This window comes from Pipistrellus kuhlii, unplaced genomic scaffold, assembly GCF_014108245.1.
Source record: "Pipistrellus kuhlii isolate mPipKuh1 unplaced genomic scaffold, mPipKuh1.p scaffold_m20_p_27, whole genome shotgun sequence".
Lineage (NCBI taxonomy): Eukaryota > Metazoa > Chordata > Mammalia > Chiroptera > Vespertilionidae > Pipistrellus > Pipistrellus kuhlii.
The window spans coordinates 3709061-3729519 of NW_023425526.1; the positions used below are offsets into that span (position 1 = coordinate 3709061).

Below are 20459 nucleotides of genomic sequence, written 5' to 3' on the forward strand. Positions count from 1 at the left end.
GCAAATACAATGCACTCCCATATTCTTAAAAATAAAAACAAAAACAAAAACTGCTAGTCAATAATGTACTTCATTCGGAAATTAGAAACAAGCATAATATAGCAAAGGAAAAAAAAACTAGTGGATTTTTCCAGGCCACATTATTTATTTCAACTCTCTGATGACATACCTTCAAAAATTTAAAATGTCTAAAACTGAAGGGGCCCCAAAAGGTGCTACGTGTAATTCCTTTTGAAATACAGATGGCCCTTCACTCTAATGAACACCAAACAGACTGATTGGAGTCTCTAGTAAATAAAGCAAACACCAACTCCACGTTTCTTGTTTCTGTTAACAATTTGTAGGAATCTAATACATTAAAAATTATACTCCTCTGTCCATTCCGTAAGTTGTAAACTCTCTTCTCCCAATCTGTCACTTGCCTTTTAATTGTGTTTGTGGTGTCTTTTATAATCGAAAGTTTAACATAAATGTTTTTGTAGAATCTGTCACTTTTTCTCTATTGCAGTGTTCTTCAAATGTTTTTTCATTATCAACCCTATTAAGGAGCCTTTTTAGATTTTTTTTCCTAATTGCCTCTTTTCCCCATGAAATTTTAATACCTAACATCCTGCATATCGGTTGATGTGTACTGTGGTGGCCCTTCAGAGGGCCGAAACCTTCTAATAGCTGAGATTTTTTTCACTTCCTCTGAACCAATTTATTCCCCTTTGGGCTCAACATCACTCCCGTTGAGAAAGCATGCTTTTAAGAAAGCATTGTTTTCCTATACTCTGAATTTTTTGTTTTCATGTTAGAAATTTAAACTACCTGGAATTTACATTTGTGAGAGAGAAATGCAACTACGGTGAGTCATTACTTTCTGTTGAACTGCCACCTGCACAACATAACATGTAAGTGATTTTTCCCTCCTGAGGGTAACTGGCATTACACATGGGCCGCTTTAAGTGAATACACCTGAAAAGAAGACCAAACGTTCACAGTAACTGGTGAGAAAGAAATCCTGATAGAGTTCAGCTTGAAAAAATTAAACAAGATTCTTATTTGTTAATGGCTTGAGGATGAATTAAATAGTTCTCCAACATCCCTATCACAGGCTGCAAATTTTCCAATATTTATAACTTTACTATGCAATAAATTTTCATTACACTGAAAAGCAACCAGTTAAAAAGTGACCAAGAAAGACAAACATCATGGCTACAGATGAGACTTTACTGTAAAGCTTGGAGGAAATTTGAGTTGGGTCTCATTTCATGTGAGTGTTTAAATGTGAGTGTGTATGTGTATATTTGATTTCATAAAGTATGCATGTATATACATATATGTATATATGTATGTATATACATGTAGGCTTGATTTAATTCAATCTAAGATGTCACAGATTTTAAGATGGCCCATTATGCAACTTTTACAGAGAGAAAAAAACCCAACACTTGATAGCATGCTTCATAGTTTACATTATTGTATAATGAATCCTGTTATCAAAGACTAGAGGCCCAGTGCACAAATTTGTGCATGGGTGGGGTTCTAAATTCCTTTGCTGAACTTACATACGCATTCCTATTGAAATATATTTTTTATATATTTTTAAAAACCACAGGTTTTAACTTATGTTTAAACTATATACTTGCTGAATGTTTGTGTCCTTCTCAAAATTCATATATTGGGGCCTAATCCCCAATTTACTAGTAGTATTTGGATGTGGGGTCTTTGAGAGGTAATTGGGGCTCTGCTCTCATGAATGGGATTAGTGTTCTCATAAAAGGAATCCCCAAGAGACCCCTAGTTCCTTCCACCATGGGAGACACAGGAGAAGTCAGCTGTCTATGAACCAGGAAGTGGGCACACAGGAAGCATTGAATCTCCAACTACATGGAAGGAAGGAAATAATAAAGATCAGAGGGGAAATAAATAAAGACAAAAGAAAAAATTCAAAAGATCAATGAAACTAAAAGCTGATTCTCTGCAACAATAAACAAAACTGACAAACCTCTAGTAATACTCATAAAAAAAAAGAGCCCAAATAAATAAAAATAAAAAATGCAAGATTTTATAGTTGACTCTACAAAAATACAAAAGATCATTAACTTGTACAAGGAACAATTATATGCCAACAAATTGGGCAATCTAGGAGAAATGGATAAATTTCTAGAGACATGCAATCGTTCAAGACTAAGCCAAGAAGAAAACAATCTGAACAGACCTAGTACTAGCAATGAAACTGAAGCAGTAATTAAAAAAACACATAAAACTCCTGCCTGGCTGGTGTGGCTCAGTGGTTGGCTGTGTTGACCTATGAACCAGGAGGGCACAGTTCGATTCCCTGTCAGGGCACATACCCAGGTTTGGACTTGATCCCCAATGGGGGGCATGCAGGAAGCAGCTAGTCAATGATTCTCTCTTATCATTGATGTTTCTCTCTTTTTCTCTCCCTCTCCTTTCCTCTCTGAAATCAATTAAAAAAAAATCCTAACAAATAAAAGTTCAGGACCAAACTCCTTCACAGGTGAATTCTACCATTTAAAAAAGAATAAATACCTATCCTTCTCAAACTGTTCCAAAAAATTAAAGAGAAAGGAACTTTTCCACACTCATTCTATGAGGTTGACATTACCCTGATACCAAAACCAGACAAAGACACTAAAAAAAAAAAAATTACAGGCCAATTTGCCTGATAAACACAGATGTAAAAATTCTCAACAAAATACTAGTAAACAAATTCAACAATATTAAAAAGATCATACTCCATGATCCAGGGGGATTTATATAATGGATACAAGAATGGTTTGATATCCACAAAACAATTACTGTGACACATAACATTAACAAAACCAACAATAAGAATCCATGATCATCTCAATAGATGCAGAAAAGAATTTGACAAAATTCAATATTCATTTATGATAAAAATCTCTCAACAAAGTGTGTACAGAAGAAACTTACTTCATGATGATAAAGGCTATCTATGACCAGCCCACAGCTAACATCATTCTCAATGCTTTTCCTCTAAGATCAGGAACAAGACAAAGATGCCCATTCTCACCACTATTATTCAATATAGTACTGGAAGTACTAGCCACAGCAACCAGACAGGAAAAAGAAGCAGAAGTCATCCAAATTGGAAAGAAAAAAGTAAAAGTATCCTATTTGCAGATGACATGATACTATATAGAGAGAACCCTAAAAATTCCACACGAAAATGTGATTAGAACTAATAAATGAGCTCAATAAAGCTGAAATATATAGAAATCTGTCATGTTTCTATACTCTAATAATGAATGATCATAAGAGAAATTAAGAAAACAACCCCATGTTAATGCATCAAAAATAATAAAATAATAAAAAACAAATAAAATACCTTAAGGAATAAATTTAACCAAGGAGATGAAAGACCTGTATTTTGAAAACTATAAGACATTGAAGAAAGAAACTGAAGAGGACAAAAATAAATGGAAGGATATACCGCGCTCTTAGATTGGAAGGATTATTTTCATTATAGTGATCATACTACACAAAGAAATCTACAGATTCAATGCAATCCACAGCAAAATACCAATGGCATTCTTCTCAAAACAAGAATAATTTTATTTAAATAAAACTTATATGGAATCACAAAGGACCACAAGTAGCCAAGCAGTCTTGAGAGGGAAGAACAAGGTTGAAAGTATCACATGTCCTGCTTCAAACTATTCTACAAAACTATAATAATCATAACAGTAACATAGTGACAAAGACAGACACAGCCCTAAGATAAACCCTTGTTATAAGGTCAATTAATTTAAGACAAGGAGGGAAGATTATGCAATGGAAAAATGATATTTTCTTAACTGGTGTTGGGAAAACTGAACAGATCACGTAGGGTGTCCTCATGTAGAAAAAAATGAAACTGAACCATTATCTTATACCACATACAAAAATAAACTCAAAACAAATGGGCTTCATTAAACTAAAAGCTTCTGCATAGTGAAGAAAATGATCAACAAAACAAAACGACAACCTATAAAATGAGAGAATATATTTTCAAATGACATGTCCAATAAGAGATTTTGATATTGTCGAAACCGGTTTGGCTCAGTGGATAGAGCATCGGCCTGCGGACTGAAAGGTCCTGGGTTCGATCCCAGTCAGGGGCATGTGCCTTGGTTGAGAGCACATCCCCAGTGGGGTGTGTGCAAGAGGCAGCTGATCGATAATTCTCTCTCATCAACGTTTCTAACTCTCTTATCCCTCTCTCTTCCTCTCTGTAAAAAATCAATAAAAAAAAAAAAAAAAGAGATGCTGATATTCAAAATATATATTCTTTGAAAAACTAAATCTACCATAAGACTCAGCAATACTTCTGGGTATGAAAGTGAAACCACTAATTCAAAAAGACATATGAACCCCTATGTCCATTGCAGCATTATTTACAAGAGGCCTGGTGCACGAAATTCGTGCATGGGAGGGAGGGAAGGGTGTCCCCTCAGCCCAGCCTGTACCCTCTCCAATCCAGGACATCCTCTCACAATCCTGGACTGCTGGCTCCTAATCGCTCACCTGCCTGCCTACATGGTCACCCCTATTTGCTCACCCTCCAGCTGCTGGCCTGATTGCCTCACACTGCCTCTGCATGCCAGTCTAATTGGCCCTAGTTGCCCCCCCAACTCCCCATGTGGGCCTGGTTGCCCCTAACTGCTCCCCACTGTTGGCCAGGTCGTCCTCAACTGCCCCCTCCCTGTCGGCCTGGTCGCTCCTAACTGCCGCGCCCCCCCCTCCTGCCCCCCGTCGGCCTGGTTATCCCTTACTGCCCCCCTCACCGCATGGTCATCCCCAACTTTCTCCTCCCACTGGCCTAGTCACCCCTCACTGTCCCCCCTGCCAGTCTGATTGTCCCCAACTGCCCCACCTGCTGGCCTGGTCTCCTCCAATTGCACCCCCCGCAGGCCTGGTCGCCCCTAAATGCCCCCCGCCCCCAACTGGTCTGGTTGCCTCTTATTGTCCCCCTCCCTCCCCCCCGCTGGCCCGGTCACCTCCAACTGCCCCCCTCTGCCGGCCTGGTTGCCCCTAACTGCCCCTCCTGTTGGTCTGGTCACCCCTAACTGCCCCCTCTGCTGGCCTAGTCACCCCCAATGCACTACCCCCTGCCAACCTGGTCACCCCACACAGCCTGCTGTTCAGTCATTTGGTCACCCCTCACTAACTCCCCTGTTAGCCTGGTCAAAGACAGCTATCTTGTGAGGGTGTGAGGGTTAATTTGCATATTACCTCTTTATTATACCAGATAGCCAAGATATGCAAGCAACATAGGTGTCCTCGATAGATGAATAAATAAAAAAATGACACATTCTGTATATACAATGCAATATTACTCAGCAACAAAAAAGAACCCAAACCTGCCATTTGCAACACCATGGTGAAATAAGTCAGACAGAGAAAAACAAATTCCACATGATTTCACTTACATGTGGATTAAAAAACAAACAAATAAAACAAAACAAAAACAGACTCACAGAAACAAAGAACAAACTAATGGCTGTCAGAGGGGAGAAGGGTGGAGGGATGGGTGAAGACAGTGAACTGGAATAATCAACAATATATTGTACTTGTGAGCATGCAAAACAGTGTTTATTCTTGTATTATTTATTAATTATTATGAACAGTATAAATCTACTTTTGCCCCCTCTGTATTTCTAAATAGTCTGAAATATCAATTTTGATTTCCTCTTTAACATAATAGTTTTATGGTTAAGTTTTAAGTCGGAAAAATCTAATCTATAACACCTACTTTTGGGAATTTGTTAGGTTTTCTCTATCACCTGTTACATGGTATTTCTATTAATATTCCATTGGCATCTGCATAGCAAATGTATTCTTTGCACTTGTATCTGTAGCTATAAAATCATGCTGTGTTATTCAAATTCTTTAGAGATTTAGTTAACAGCTTTTGCTTTAAATATTTCAATGGTAAATACTTGGTGCAAAAAGGTTCATGGTCGTCAAATCCATTTAATAGATATTAGTTTTATCAACATAAACTAATATTCTTGTTTCACTGAACCATTCCTCAATCTCCCTGAATTCCATTTTGTGGTATTAGGTACCACTCTTTGCTTCTGTCATCAATCTGTATATATCTTTGCTTATCCTAATATTTATATCACTTGCTTTAAATAGTAAAGCATTTTTATGTTAACTCAATCTAGAAGCTTTCATCTTTTAACCAGGAAAGCAATAATATACTGTAAGTGTAATAATTTATTTAACTCTAAAATTGAATTTTACCTCTTTATTGTACCAGATAGCCAAGATATGCAAGCAACATAGGTGTCCATCGATAGATGAATAAATAAAGAAGTGGCACATACTGTATATACAATGCAATATTACTCAGCAACAAAAGAGAACCCAATCCTGCCATTTGCAACATGATGGTTTGCAAATTCATTCACACTTTTTAACAGAAAAAATCATTTTGTCCTATTATTCAAAAAATAAAGCAAAATGGGTAGGTAGGTGGCAAAAATATTTTGCCGAATCTATGGGAGTACTGTTTATTGTTTTAATTTATTTTTCTTTATTTAATTTATTGGGGTGACATCTATATATATAAAAGGTTAATATGCTAAGTGTCCACCAGTTTGTTATGACATGAACTGATCATCAGGGGGCAGATGCTCAATGCACAGGCATGGAAACATGGAACAGACTAATGAATCTCAGAGGGAAAGAGCAACGGGGAAGAAAGGAGGGTTAAGAGATTAACCAAAGATCTTATATGTATACTAGAGGCCTGGTGCATGGATTTGTGCACTGTCGGGGTTCTTGGCCTGGCCTGTGCCCTCTCGCAACCTGGGATCCCTTAGGGTATGTTGGACTGCCAGTTTCGGCCCAATCCCTGCAGGACAGGCCGAGGGACCCCACCAGTGCATGAATCCATGCACCAGGCCTCTAGTTGGTTAATAAAATTATATAGGTTTTAGGGGTACAATTCTACAATATAATATATCATCTGTGTACTGGACTGTGTGTTTACCACCCCAAGTCTCCTTCCATCACTGTTTATGTCCTCTTTAGCCGGAACTGGGAACCGAGAACCAGGAACCAGGAACCAGGAACAAGGAACCAAAACCTAGCATTGTCACTGGAGATAAAATGTAAAAAGAGCTAGCTGACCTTGATGGCTCTGAATGGTCAGAGGCATTAACTCTTTGTATAGTTGAGATAGTGGTGCTTGAGGCAACTTTAATTTGTTAATCATATGTAAATGTAAGCTGATTTTCTGCTGTTGGAACTTCCTCCTTAAGAGATATCTTTGTTTCAGAATCTCAATAAAAGGAATGGTAAAAGGCCAGAGAGCGGTTAGTCTTCCCACTAGAGGTAGACTTCCCGCCTGGCCCCCATTTTCCCAAATTAACTCTTTTCCAGTCTCTCTCTTCATTTTAGTGTGCGGCCTTCTCCAGAAACCGGACCCTGAGTGGGCCCTGAACCACGTGGGTCGTGTTAAGGGATCCCACACTCTTTCCCCTCTTCTTCTTTATTTTTTAATATATGTTTTTAATTGATTTCAGAGGAAGGGACAGGGAGAGATAGAAACATCAATGATGAGAGATTCACTGATTGGCTGCCTCCTGCACACCCCCTACTGGGGATAGAGCCTGCAATCCAGGCATGTGCCCTGACTGGGAATCAAACTGTTCATGCGTTGATACTCAACCACTGAGCACCACCAAGCTGGGCACCCCTTTTACCCTCTGTTATCTTCCCTCACCCCCCTTTCCCTCTGGTAATCACCACACTGTTTTCTGTGACTATAATTTTCTGTAACTAGGATTTTCTAATTCCTATGTAAGAAAATCCTACCAACACTGACATATTTCTAAAATAACACAGGAGCACTTGTCAGGGACAAACAGAAGTTCATAGGCTGATGCTCAACACTGAGCCTCATGGGCCAGGCTAAAAAAATGATTTCTTGCTTTAATAATACTTTTTAAATGAACTGAAAACTACCACCAGTCCACTCTGAATAAGAGGTTTCAAATGTAAAGGAAAAAAAAGTAAATGTATTACTTCCTGGCAACCTTAAAGCATGTGTTTTCTTTAAGATTTTAAGAATTTAAAACTGTAAAATCATAAAGAAGCCAGAGAAAACAGTGGGCCAGATAAAAATGATGGTTAAATTTTCATTAGAAACAATACATGATAAGAGGAATCACATCAATAAAGTGACCAAAAAAATGGAGGTGGGGGAATTAAAAAAAAATATTTTTAATTGATTTTTTACAGAGAGAAAGAGGGACAGAAAGTTAGAAGCATCAATGATAGAGAAACATCGATTAGCTGCCTTCTGCACACCCCCTACTGGGGATGTGCCCACAACCAAGGTATACGCCCTTTACCAGAATTGAACCTGGGACCTTTCAGTCCGCAGGCCGACGCTCTACCCACTGAACCAAGCTGATTTCGGTGAGGTGGGGGATTTTTAATCAGTGAAAATATTCTTCCCAAATAAAGATGAATGTAAAATGTTCATATAAACTCAGGAAATCTGTACCAAACTCTTCCTCACAAAGTCATATTAGAATGCAAACAAATTGAACTTAGTGTAAGCATAAACTCTAACCTGGTCTAATTTTAATATTTTTTAATTTAAAAGAAATCAGTTGTAAACTACATTATTATAAATATTTTTGACCTACCACACAACCACCATGATATACAAGAGTTCATTTCCATACTATGTAAATGACTGCTGACATATAATATAACAATATAGCAAAAATAACTGATTATTTCATTCTTAAGCAAACTTACCTTTTTGTTTTGGAAAAATCTGTTCAGGATGCTGTAAAATAAATTTAAAAATGCATTAGATAATTAATGCAACATATAAAACTAAGTGAAATTTTTAAAAATATGAATTAAGATAATTACCTTCATTATTGGTCTGGCTCGCTTCTCAAACAAACCACTGGGGAAAAGATAAGCAATAGCTCTCTGAAAATATACATAAAGGTTAGTTAATAACTGTTATAGAAACCAGTTAATGTTATGGTTAACAGTTACTGAGTGCAAATGTGCCAGATATCACATTAACAGTTTCATATGCATTATCTCATTTCAACATAATCAAAATGAAAGAATGTTACCACGTACACATCCCCCAGAAGAAAACTGTAAGGAAAGTAGCTCCTCATTCTACAACCCCCAGGAGATGCCTGAAACTCCTGGTAACCCCACCTCCGTGTATGCCACGGTTTTTCCTATACACACATACATGCCTCTGGTGACATTTACAGCTTCTTTTTGGCAAAACTGAATTGCCAGCACTATCACTCTTGAGATTTGGGCCCTTGTTAAGTAAAATAAGGGTTACCTGAACATAAGCACTGTGACGCCTCAAAGTGAACTTGATACTAAGTGATTAAGGGCGGGGAGTGAATACAGCTTGGAGACAGAGGACAAAGGCTGATTCACATCCCCGGAGAGAGAGAACAGGAGAGCGATTTCTGGAGTTTTCCATTTAGTATTTTCAGAGTGAGAAAGTCCACAGGTAGCTGAAACTGAGGAAAGCGCAACTGTGGATAAGGGGGTATTACCGTATTAAAGTAGTTATTAACAATTTTCAAGTGTGTCCTCAAACATGAAAGTAATAGCACACCTACGGATCATCTCTCCCTTTTAAAAGAACCCTAGACCGCTGCCACAGCCACACAACTGCTGAGCTAATGTGCCCTAATGCCCAGGGGAAGTACAAATATCGGGCAGAACACTGGTCAGAGTAGGATCGATGTCTTATCCACAGTGATACCCACTGATTTCTGGCTGCTCTTTGAACTATTCTTAGAAGTTGTAAGTGATTTTAAACTACATATTCCCAAACAAGTTCTCAAACATGTCTGTTTCTCCATGGGGATGCTACTGGCACTTTGATTGCAACAGCTCCATTGTAGGCAACTTTCCTCTACACTGCAGATCGCTTAACAGCCCTGGTTTATTAGAAATCTGGGCCATGACATCCCCAGTGCTGTGTCAAATCTCACGCACACACATTTCCAATGTCCTTTACTCTGAAGGAGCAGCACTGCCGGAAACTTGAGACCAGCTTTAGCCATTTGTGCCTTCTCCAATAGCCCTGTACAAATAAAATAATAATTTAAAAAGCCCACAAAAAGCACTCATTTTGTTGAGCGATGTCCGGTGAAGTCTGAGGCCCTCTGCACTCTGACGACTGGCGGCCGGTGAGCACTGTGCTGCTCGCCTCCCCATCACCCAGGACGCGTGCTGGCCCCGTTCTCCTGCAAGTACAGGCTATAATTTGGGGCACAAATTCAATCACTGTAGGAGCCCAGCTGTGTCTCCGAGTCAAGCTTATTCTCAGTCAAGCTTTTGCCAATGAAATTGACACTAAAAATGTGAAATATCAGTGTTAATTTTGTGACTTTTTTCTTTTTAAAACCAGGAACACCAGTCCTTTCCTTCTCTGATGGAGAAAAGATGGAATTTTTAATAAGCAATGTAAATAACTGCCCTAGGCAAAAGATAAACTAGATCCAAACCTCACACCACACATTACAATGAACTCTACATGAGTTAGAGAGCTAAACACAGAAAATGGCAACAAAACAAGAACTAAACAACATCAGTGAATTCTTTATAATGTAGATATCAAAGTCTGCCTTAACTATGACTCAAAATTCAGAAGCAAGAAAGACTGACCAAATAAAGCTATATTAAAAAATGAAAAAATATGGCTCTAATGTATTCACAGTAAGAGAAGTACAGTTAAAACCACTGAGTAAATGCTTTTTATCCAACAGAAATAGCAAAAATTCAAAAGCCTGACAGTACACTGCTGAAGGTTAGAGAGCTCTGCAGTGCCTTGCTGTTGGAGTGTTAAATGGTGCCACCAATAAGGAAAGTTTGACACTATCTAATAAAACTACATATTTCTCCCAGCAACCCCATTTCTATGAATTGCTCTTAAAGATACTCCCCCTCACAAATACATAAGCACAGGTTATTCATTGATTTGTAAGAGCAAAATATTAGAAACAACCAAATCCCCAGACATGAATTTGATTGAATAAATGATGGTACATCTATGTGACCAAGTACTTTAGAGCTATAAAAGATTGAGAAAAACAAGATGCAAAAGAAATGTATTTAGAATAAGACCACTAGTGTGAGAAAGAGAAACAGAAATAAGAAAATACATATTGGAACAGGAGAATAACATACACGTTCCTTTTATGCAAACATAAACTCAGAAAGAATTAGGTGGAAAATGATAAAAATCATTACCAATTAAAGGACTAGAGGCCTGGTGCATGAAATTCGTGCACTCAGGGAAAAGGTCCCTAAGCCTGGATTTTGAGGGGGCACAGGCCAGGCTGAGGGACCCACTGGTGCATGATCAGGGCCAGGGAGGGACACAGGAGGGATCCAGGGTATGTCCAGCCTGTCTTGCAAAGTCCTGATCGACCAGACCCCAGCAGCAAGCTAACCCCCTGGTCAGCGCACATCATAACAAATTGGTTGAGCAACCTTAGCATATCATTAGCATATTGTGCTTTGATTGGTTGAACAGCTGACAGAACAATCAGAAACTTAGTTTATTAGGCTTTTATTATATAGGACTAGAGGCCCGGTGCATGAAATCTGTGCACGGGACGGGGGTGAGGTGGGGTGGGGGGTTTCTCTTAGCCCTCTCCAATCTGGGACCACTTGGGGGATGTCTGACTGGAAGTTTAGGCATGAACCCTGTTGGCAGTTGGACATCCCTCTAGCAATAAGGAACTGCTGGCTCCTAACCGTTCACCTGCCTGCAGGCTTGATCGCCGTAACTGCTCTCACCTGCCAATTTGATACCCCTAACTGCTCTCCCCTGCTGGCCGGATCCCCCTAACTACTCTTATACATCCTAAGTCTGATCATGAGAAAGCAATTAAAAAGCCAGAATGAGGGACAAATGTACAAAACCTATAGCTAGCTATAAAGACATTTTGCAGAAAACTGGGAAAATTTTCTGAGACTATATATATTACAGAATTATAATTATACAGTTAAAACAGTGGTATAGTGGGAGACAATATGCATGTGGTTTTATAACTTGGCTCTCTATTCTGTTCCATTGATCTATGTGTCTGTTTCTCGGCCAATACCATGAGAATTATCGTAGCTCTGTAGCATAATTTGAAGCCAAGCAGTGTGATACCTCCAGCTTTGTTCTTCTTTGGCTATTCAGGGTCTTCTGTGGTTCCATACAAATCTGATGATTTCTTGTTCCATTCTTTAAAAAATGACCTTGAGATTTTGATGGGATTGCATTAAATCTGTATATTGCTTTGGGCAATATGGCCATTTTAACTATTATTGATTCTTCCAATCCATGAACACAGGATTTTTTTTCTATTGTATTGTGTCCTTTTCAATCGCTTTTAAAAATACTTTGTAATATTCAGTATATAGGTCTTTCCCATTCTTTGTTAAGTTTATTCCTAAGTATTCTATTCTTTTGATTCCAATTGCAAAAGGAACTGTCCCCCCCCCCCCCTTCCATTTCTTTTCCTGAAGTTTTATGCTTAGTATACAGGAAGGCAATGTATTTTTGCAAACTAATTTTCTATCCTACAACTTGACTACTGGTATATTTGTTTCTTGTTCCTAATAGTTTTTTGTTAGAGTCTTTAGGGTTTTCTATATATAGATGATATATATGTCATCCACAAAAAGTGACAGTTTGACTTCTTTCTTCCCTATTTGGATGCCTTCTATTTCTTTCTCTTGTCTTATTGCTCTGGCTAGGACAGTGATCACCAAACTCATTAGTCAACAGAGCCAAATATCAACAGTACAAGGATTGAAATTTCTTTTGAGAGCCAAATTTTTTAAACTTAAACTTCTTCTAATGCCACTTCTTCAATGCAGACTTGCCCAGGCCATGATATTTTGTGGAAGAGCCACACTCAAGGGGCCAAAGATCCGCATGTGGCTTGTGAGCTGCAGTTTGCCGACCAAGGAGCTAGGTAGGACTTACAGCACTACCTATACTAATTAAAGGGTAATATGCTAATCAGACATGGAGACTTTCTGGACAAGACCTTGGTGGTGGGGCCAAGGCAGTGGCAGTTAGGGGTGATCAGGCCAGGAGGGGAGGCCAGTTGGGGGTGATTAGGCTGCCTGGGGATGGGTTGGAGTTAGGGATGATCAGGCTGGCAAGGAGGCCAGTTGGGGGCACGAAGGCCAGTGGAAGTGACAGTTGAGGGTAACCAGGCCAGCAGGCAGAATGGTTAGGGGTGATCAGGCAGGCAGGCAGGTGAGCGGTTAGGAGCCAGCAGTTCCAGATTACGAGAGGGATGTCCAACTGCCAGTTTAGTCTCGATCTCTGGATAGGGCCTAAACTGGCAGATGCCTGAGGGGTCCCAGATTGGAGAGGGTGCAGGCCGGGCTGAGGGAACCCGCCCCCCGCCCCCCTGCACGAATTTTGTGTACTGGGTCACTAGTCTATACATATAAAAGGCTAGTAAACTAAGTGCCCATCCGAATGGTAACTATGATGCACACTGATCAGCAGGGAGCAGGTGCTCAACGCAGAGACTTGGCAGGGGTGGCTCTCGGGTGATGCACCCCGAAACCAGAGAGGAGGGAGCCTGATTCCTTGTGGGGCTGTGCTATTCCATTTTTGGCTATGGGTTATGTTGTTGCCCTGAATTTGGTTTACTGCACACTTGAGTTTACGGCCACACCCTGTACAACAGCAACTTTGCAGACTGCCCTTTTGCACTCCCGGACCCCTTGGGGGATGTCAGAGAGCTGGTTTTAGCCCAATCCCTGCAGGCCAGGCTGAGGAACCCCACTTGCCAGAGGGATCCCACTCACAGTGCCATCCCAGGTGTGGCTGGCCAGGGAGGGACAAGAGGATACTCCAGGGCATGTCTGGTCCGTCTTGCCCAGTCCCACCTCACTGGCCAACTTCTAATTAATTTCCTTTCAATGTGTACGAATTCATGCACTGGGTCACTAGCGTGGAATAAGATTGGTGAGAGTGGACATCCTTAGAGGAAAAGCTTTCAGTTTTTCACCATTCAGTATGTCATCACCTGAGGGTTCACCATACATGGCCTTTATTATGTTGAGGTATCTTCCTTCTATTCTTATTGTATTGAATGTTTTAATCGTAAATGGTTATGGTATCTTATCAAATGCTTTTTCTACATCCACTGGTAAGATCATATGATTTCTATGCCTTCTTTTGTTAATGTGGTGCATTCATAGATCAATTTGTGTGCATTGAACCATCCTTGTGCCCTGGAAAGAATGCCACTTAATCATGATGAATTATTATTACTTTTAAATGTACTGTGGTATTCGATTTGCAAGCATTTTGTTTAGAATTTTTGCATGTGTGTTAATCAGATATATTACTCTATAGTTTTCTTTTTTGTGTTACTATTGCCAGATTTTGGTATCAGGGCTCTATTGGCCTCATAGAATGTTAGGAAGTATAGTATTTCCTTCAATTTTTTTGAAGAATTTGAGAAATAGGTTTTAAATCTTCTTTGAACACATGGTAGAATTCACTGGTGAAGCAATCTGGTCCTGGACTTTAACTTTTTTGGGAGGTTTTTGATGGTTGTTTCAATTTTCTCACTGCTGATTGATCATTTAGATATTCCAATTCTTCATGACTTAGTCTAAGAAGGATATATTATTTCTAGGAACTTATCCATTTCTTCTAGGTATTAAATTTGGTGGTAATTTTTTATATAATATTCTAGTATGACCCTTTGTATATATGTGATGTCTATGGTGGCTTCTCTCTCATTTCTGATTTTGTTTATATGGGTCTTTTCCCATTTTTTCCTTAGTGAGTGTAGCCAGGGGGTTTGTCAATTTTATTAATCTTTTCAAAGAATCAGCTCTTTGTTTTAAATTTTTGTAGTCCATTTGTTCTCTTTTTCATTCAATTCTGCTCTAATTTTTATTATTTCCTTTCTTCTGTTCATGTTGGGTTGCTTTTGTTTTTCTTTTTCTGGTTCTTTAAGATTTGATGTTAGGTTGTTTACTTGGGACATCTCTTGTTTCTTGAGATAGCCCTGTAATGATATAAACTTCCCTCTCATTACTGCTTTTGCTGCATCCCAAAGGTTTTCATATGTTGTATTATCATTCTCATTTGTCTCTGTATGTCTTTTGATCTCATCTTTTATTTCTTCTTTGACCTAGTCATTTTTTAGTAATTTGTTTTTTAATCTCTACACACTTGTGCGTTTCTTTACTTCCTTTTTGCAGTTGATTTCTAATATATCAAGGCACCATGGTTGGGGAATATACTTGGTATAATTTCAGTCTTCTGGATTTGTTGAGGCTTGTTCTGTGACCCAACATATGGTCCATCCTTGAGAATGTTCCATGTGCACTGGAGAAGAATATATAATCTGGTGTTCCAGATGAAAGGTTCTATAATTGTCAATTATGTCCATTTGGTCTAGTGTTTCATTGAAGGCAGGTATTTCTTTTATTTATTCGTTTATTTAAAAACAAACAAACCTTTATTGCTGAGTGTATTACAAATGTTCCCCTTTCTGCTTTTTTGCCCCCCTCCACCTGGTTCCCACCCTGACCCAAGCCATCACCACCAGACTGTGTCCATAGGTAATGCATATATTGGTTAACCTCGTCCCTCTGACATTCATCATGTTCCTATGCCTCAGGTTCTATTTTATTCATCAGTTTATTTTGGTTCATTAGATTCCTTGTTCATTTATTTTGATTTTTAGGTTCAATTGTTGATCGACATGTATTTATTGCCATTTTCTTGTTCATATTTTTTTCCTTCTTCTGTTTTTCTCTTGCTGTTTTTAAAATTCTTTTTAACATTTGGCATTTTAATTATGATGTACCTTGTTGTGGGCCTCTTTGATTCCTTTTATTGGGGATTCTCGATGCTTCCTGGACTTGAAAGGCTATTTCTTTCATCAGGTAGGGGAAATTTTCTGTCATTTCTTCAAATAGGTTTGCAATAACTTGCTTGCTCTCTTCTCCTTCTGTCAACCCTATAATGAGAATGTTGGTATGCTTGAAAGTTGTCCCAAAGGCTCCTTACACTATCTTCATATTTTTGGACTCCTTTTTTCTCTTTGCTCTTTTGATTGGGTGGTTTTTGCTTCCTCATGTTCCAAATCATCAATTCTCAGAATCCTCTACTCCAGTGTTTCCCAAAGTGTGGTACGTGTACCTGCAAGGGTACGGGAAGAGTTTAGTGGGGGTACGCGTTGCACCAGAGTTTGGTGGGGATATGCACTGCACGGTGCTTAGCTGCGCCTAATTCTACGTTCTCATGAGTATGAGGGGTACTCAGCGGTATGAAAATTATAGAAGGGGTACACATGTGTCAAAAGTTTGGGAAACACTGCTATGGCCCTAAGCTGGTTTATTAGGACATTGTGACTTGACATTTATTTTAGTAAAAAGGGATTTGTTTAAGCCCTTCCAAATATAATTTTAACTCTCTACCTCAACCCTTACCCCTAGTAGTTTGACCCTTTGGCTTCCTCAAAAAGCTCAAGAGACTTCCTAAGCTCTGCTTGCAGGTGGTAGACAACTTTGCCCTCACTCCTTACACCGGATAGCCTGACCCACACTGGGAAACATTTCATGGAAGATAAAGTTTTCCACAGGCTGATTTCTTGAGTCCTTGGGGCTTCTCAAAATTACAATTTTCCAATTCAACATAAAGTTAAAAAGAGTATTTCAGATAAGAATAATAATGAGTAAGTAATATGGTTGGGAATAAATGAACTATTTCACATATAATTTTAAATTAAGGTAAAGATTTGGTTAGGAAATATTCAGGAGTATAGCTGGAAAAGAAAATAAGAAACAAAGGTAAAGTAAGTGTTAAAATGTTTGTTTTCTTAGCAGTTTTCTAGCATGTTATTCAAAAAGATCTATATCAGCACAATAAAAATGCAGAATTGAAATATTATGGTAAGTGAAATTAAGTCAACCAGAAAGCCACTGGAGAAAATACTTGATTCTTTGCTATGTTCACCTATCTGCACTGGTATGTGCTATCATGCCCTCGTTCATATGTGGCACCTCCCAGGCACAAGAGAAAAAGAATCAGCAGGAAAGAGCACAGGCCTTCAGGTGCCTTAATATTACAGGAAAATTGGCATTCCATATCCGAATTGGGGTTTGGCCTACTTGGACCAAGCTTATCAACTATGACGTAAGTACTAACAGAAATTTCATAATTATCTGAAATAAATGTTTTCACTTCTGAACAATCTAACCAATCTATTCTTTAGACTAGGAAACCTAATCCTTCCACAAAAATAAAAAAATATGCCTATTTTGGAACACGATGATTGTTTCAAGAAGCTTGAACACAGTATTAGTAGCCTAATTTCTTTGTTTTAGGGTTATCATTTGTGTGTCAAGAGACCTTTTCTCAGCCTAGGAACCAGACTTTAGATGTGGCCTGTAGTTAACGCCCTGGTATTCAAATATAACATCCATGAATAGGTAGAAATACATACAAAATTATTGTTTTACTCTGATTTAAGGTTGTTGTTGACTTAATCTTACAGTTTTAAATTCAGAGAAAAAAATCTGAGCCACAGAAATAGAAAACAAAGGATGTTTTCCTGTAATAAGCTCAACCTTAATAGTTCTTATATTAAGAACTTCAATTTGTATGGAATTCAACTTAAAGTTCTTTTAAACTTTTATCACACTTGAAAAAATTGTTACATATATGGCTTTGGCTCGTGATTATATTCTTAGGTTTATGTCAAAGTATAAAAGGACTGTAGGCTGAACCCAGGAGAAGCTCTGGGTCAGGAACGCAATCTCAATTAATTAGGTATCCCAGCTGGGCAGTGGGTTTGCAGCTGTTAACTTGATCAATGACTTACCTAAATGTCATCTCTACTGATGCGCTTATAAATTACCAGCAAGTGAGACTAATGTACAGGTGCTAATTTATTTAAACTGTTCTCTACACTTCTACATTACTTTATAAACTGCATCTGGCACCTAATGTTAGCTGTCAGTTGTACTTAGACATGCCTGTCCTAACGACTCTGTTCATTAGAAGTGAGCACAAATTATGAAATATTGTGAAAAATGATACATCAAATGGAATGGGCACAGCAAATCAATTAGGAAACTTCATACAGCATATTCACACTTAGGAGAATAAAACATTCTGGTTTCAGAATGAGGTCTATAGTACCAATTAAAAAGTAATTGGTAGACTTCAACAGTGTTATATATCAATTTGCTGGCTTTTTTCCTGAAACTCTATAGTAATGTAGAAGTTAACTTTTAATTCCCAAATAAAGACATTAGTATATGTAAATGCAACTCTGCATTCATATTATTTAATATAACTGAAATGTCTCCAAAATATTTATAACTGATACAGCCTAATTCAAAAAAAGCAAATGCAAATATCAGTGGCCCTCAACTTCTATGTGTTTACAGCATGATTTTGAGAAAAATGATTTTTGATGGTACATGTGAAAGGATTAAAAGTCTAAACAATACTAAGCAGTTAGCAATCACTGTAACCTGGAATCTAGCATAACAATGAGTTATCCTACCTAATAAAAGAGCAATATGCAAATTAACCATCATGCCGCTACACCCACAAGCCATGCCCACCAGCCAATCAGAGATATTATGCAAATTAACCACAACCAAGATGGCTGTGGTCAGAGAGAGCAGGAAGGAGGCTTGGGTTTCCCAGGCAACAGAAGAAGCCAAGCTTTCTGCCTGCCCTTGCTGTCCTAAGCCTCCACTCAAGACTTCAAAGTTTCAGTGATAGAAGGTAAACAAACCCAAACAGAAATTGTGGCAGCACAAAGCAAGCAAGGGGGCTTGGCTCCGCTCCAGGCTACAAAGTTTCAATTGTAGAAGGTAAATAAACTCCAGACACCAGGGTCTCTGCTTGGGTTGCCGGGGGGCATGGCCAGCCTGCAAACCACCACAGGCCCCTCGCTCAGGTCATTCCACACCCCAAGGGAACCCCCACCCTGATCTGGGACACCCTTCAGGGCAAACCAGCTGGTCCCCATCCATGCACCAGGCCTCTATCCTATCTAATAAAAGTAATATGCAGATTGACCATCACTCCAACACACAAGATAGCTGCCCCCATGTAGTCAAAGATCCTGCCCCTATGTGGACACAAGATGGCCACCACAAGATGGCCAGCAGAAGAGGGTAGTTGGGAAGCATCAGGCCTGCAAGGGAGGGCAGTTGTGGGGAGGATAGTTAGGGGCAAACAGGCTGGCAGGGGAGCAGTTAGGCATCAATCAGGCTGGCATGAGTGGTTAGGGGGTGATCAGGCTGGCAGGCAGAAGTGGTTAGGGGCAATCAGGAAGGCAGGAAGGTAAGCAATTGGGAGCCAGTAGTCCTAGATTGAGAGAGGGATGTCTCACTGTCCGGAGGGACTGGGCCTAAACAGGCAGTCGGACATCCCTCGAGGGGTCCTAGGTAAAGAGGGTGCAGACTGGACTGAGGGAAATCCCCCCTCCATGCACAAATTTCCTGCACCGAGCCTCTAGTAATGTCTATAAAATTCTATGGGCACTGACTACACTATTCACTGGCCAGCCTTTAGCCTCAGTCACTATTTAAGGACAAATGTTTTCTGCCCTGCCTCTGTTACAGACTATGAGGTTTATTGCTTTGCTAGAGGCCTGATGCACGAAATTTTATGCAAGGGGCTTGGCCCTCGCACCCCCAGCTTAATCCAAAAGGTCATTCTGCTATTCAGTCTAATTAGCATATTAGCTCTTTATTATATAGGATGGTTTCCAAACATAAGATCTTGTTTTGACCAAAGTGTAAGGGCTTTACACTGAATTTACATGAAATCACATTCCAGATCTTTTGCCATATCTGCACATTATCTAGACCAGGGGTGAGAACGTCCATCCTGTGGACCATATAAGGCCTGCAAAGTCATTTGGTCTGACCCTACCAAGGAATTAGGGATGAGTTAATTAAATGTTTAACCAAACAGAGCAGGCTATAACAAAACCCACTCAGCTCAATGCTCAGTTGACAGGTTCCCTCTCATAGTAATATATACTGTTAAAGCCAAAAATATTTATATATAGACTGATCAGCATTTGGCAGTTACCAGTGAAAGGTTAACAGGAGTTGAGAACTACTGTATTAAGATCTATTTCAAAATATTTAGCTTGTATTTTAAGCACTTTCAGCAAGACATCATATACACTACTCACTGTGTTTTCTCTTATTAGGTTTTCTGAAAGTTATCAGTAACACCATAGTGGTTTACTGTGAAAGAGCAATAAGGGATTTCTTTTTTTACAATACACTTTAAAAAATCAGGCAAAAATTACGCTTTTTGAAATGGAGAAAATCTATACCTGTCCATGACCAATTTCTTTTTAGCTAATTTGTTATTCTGCCAACTAAAAATATTTTTATATAAA

General features: G+C 39.1%; 1 protein-coding gene across 3 annotated transcripts in view; it reads right to left on the reverse strand.

Moving 5' to 3' along the window:
• The window catches only part of MRPS9 (mitochondrial ribosomal protein S9), a 57230-nt gene that overhangs the window by 21858 nt on the left and 14913 nt on the right, over positions 1 to 20459 (reverse strand). For all 3 annotated transcript variants that reach the window (XM_045587278.1, XM_045587279.1, XM_036454009.2), the window contains 2 exons: positions 8914 to 8976; positions 8794 to 8824 (listed from right to left, as the gene is read on the reverse strand). In XM_045587278.1, coding sequence (XP_045443234.1) covers positions 8794 to 8824; positions 8914 to 8976 — 94 coding nt within the window. The remainder of the gene's footprint in view (positions 1 to 8793; positions 8825 to 8913; positions 8977 to 20459) is intronic.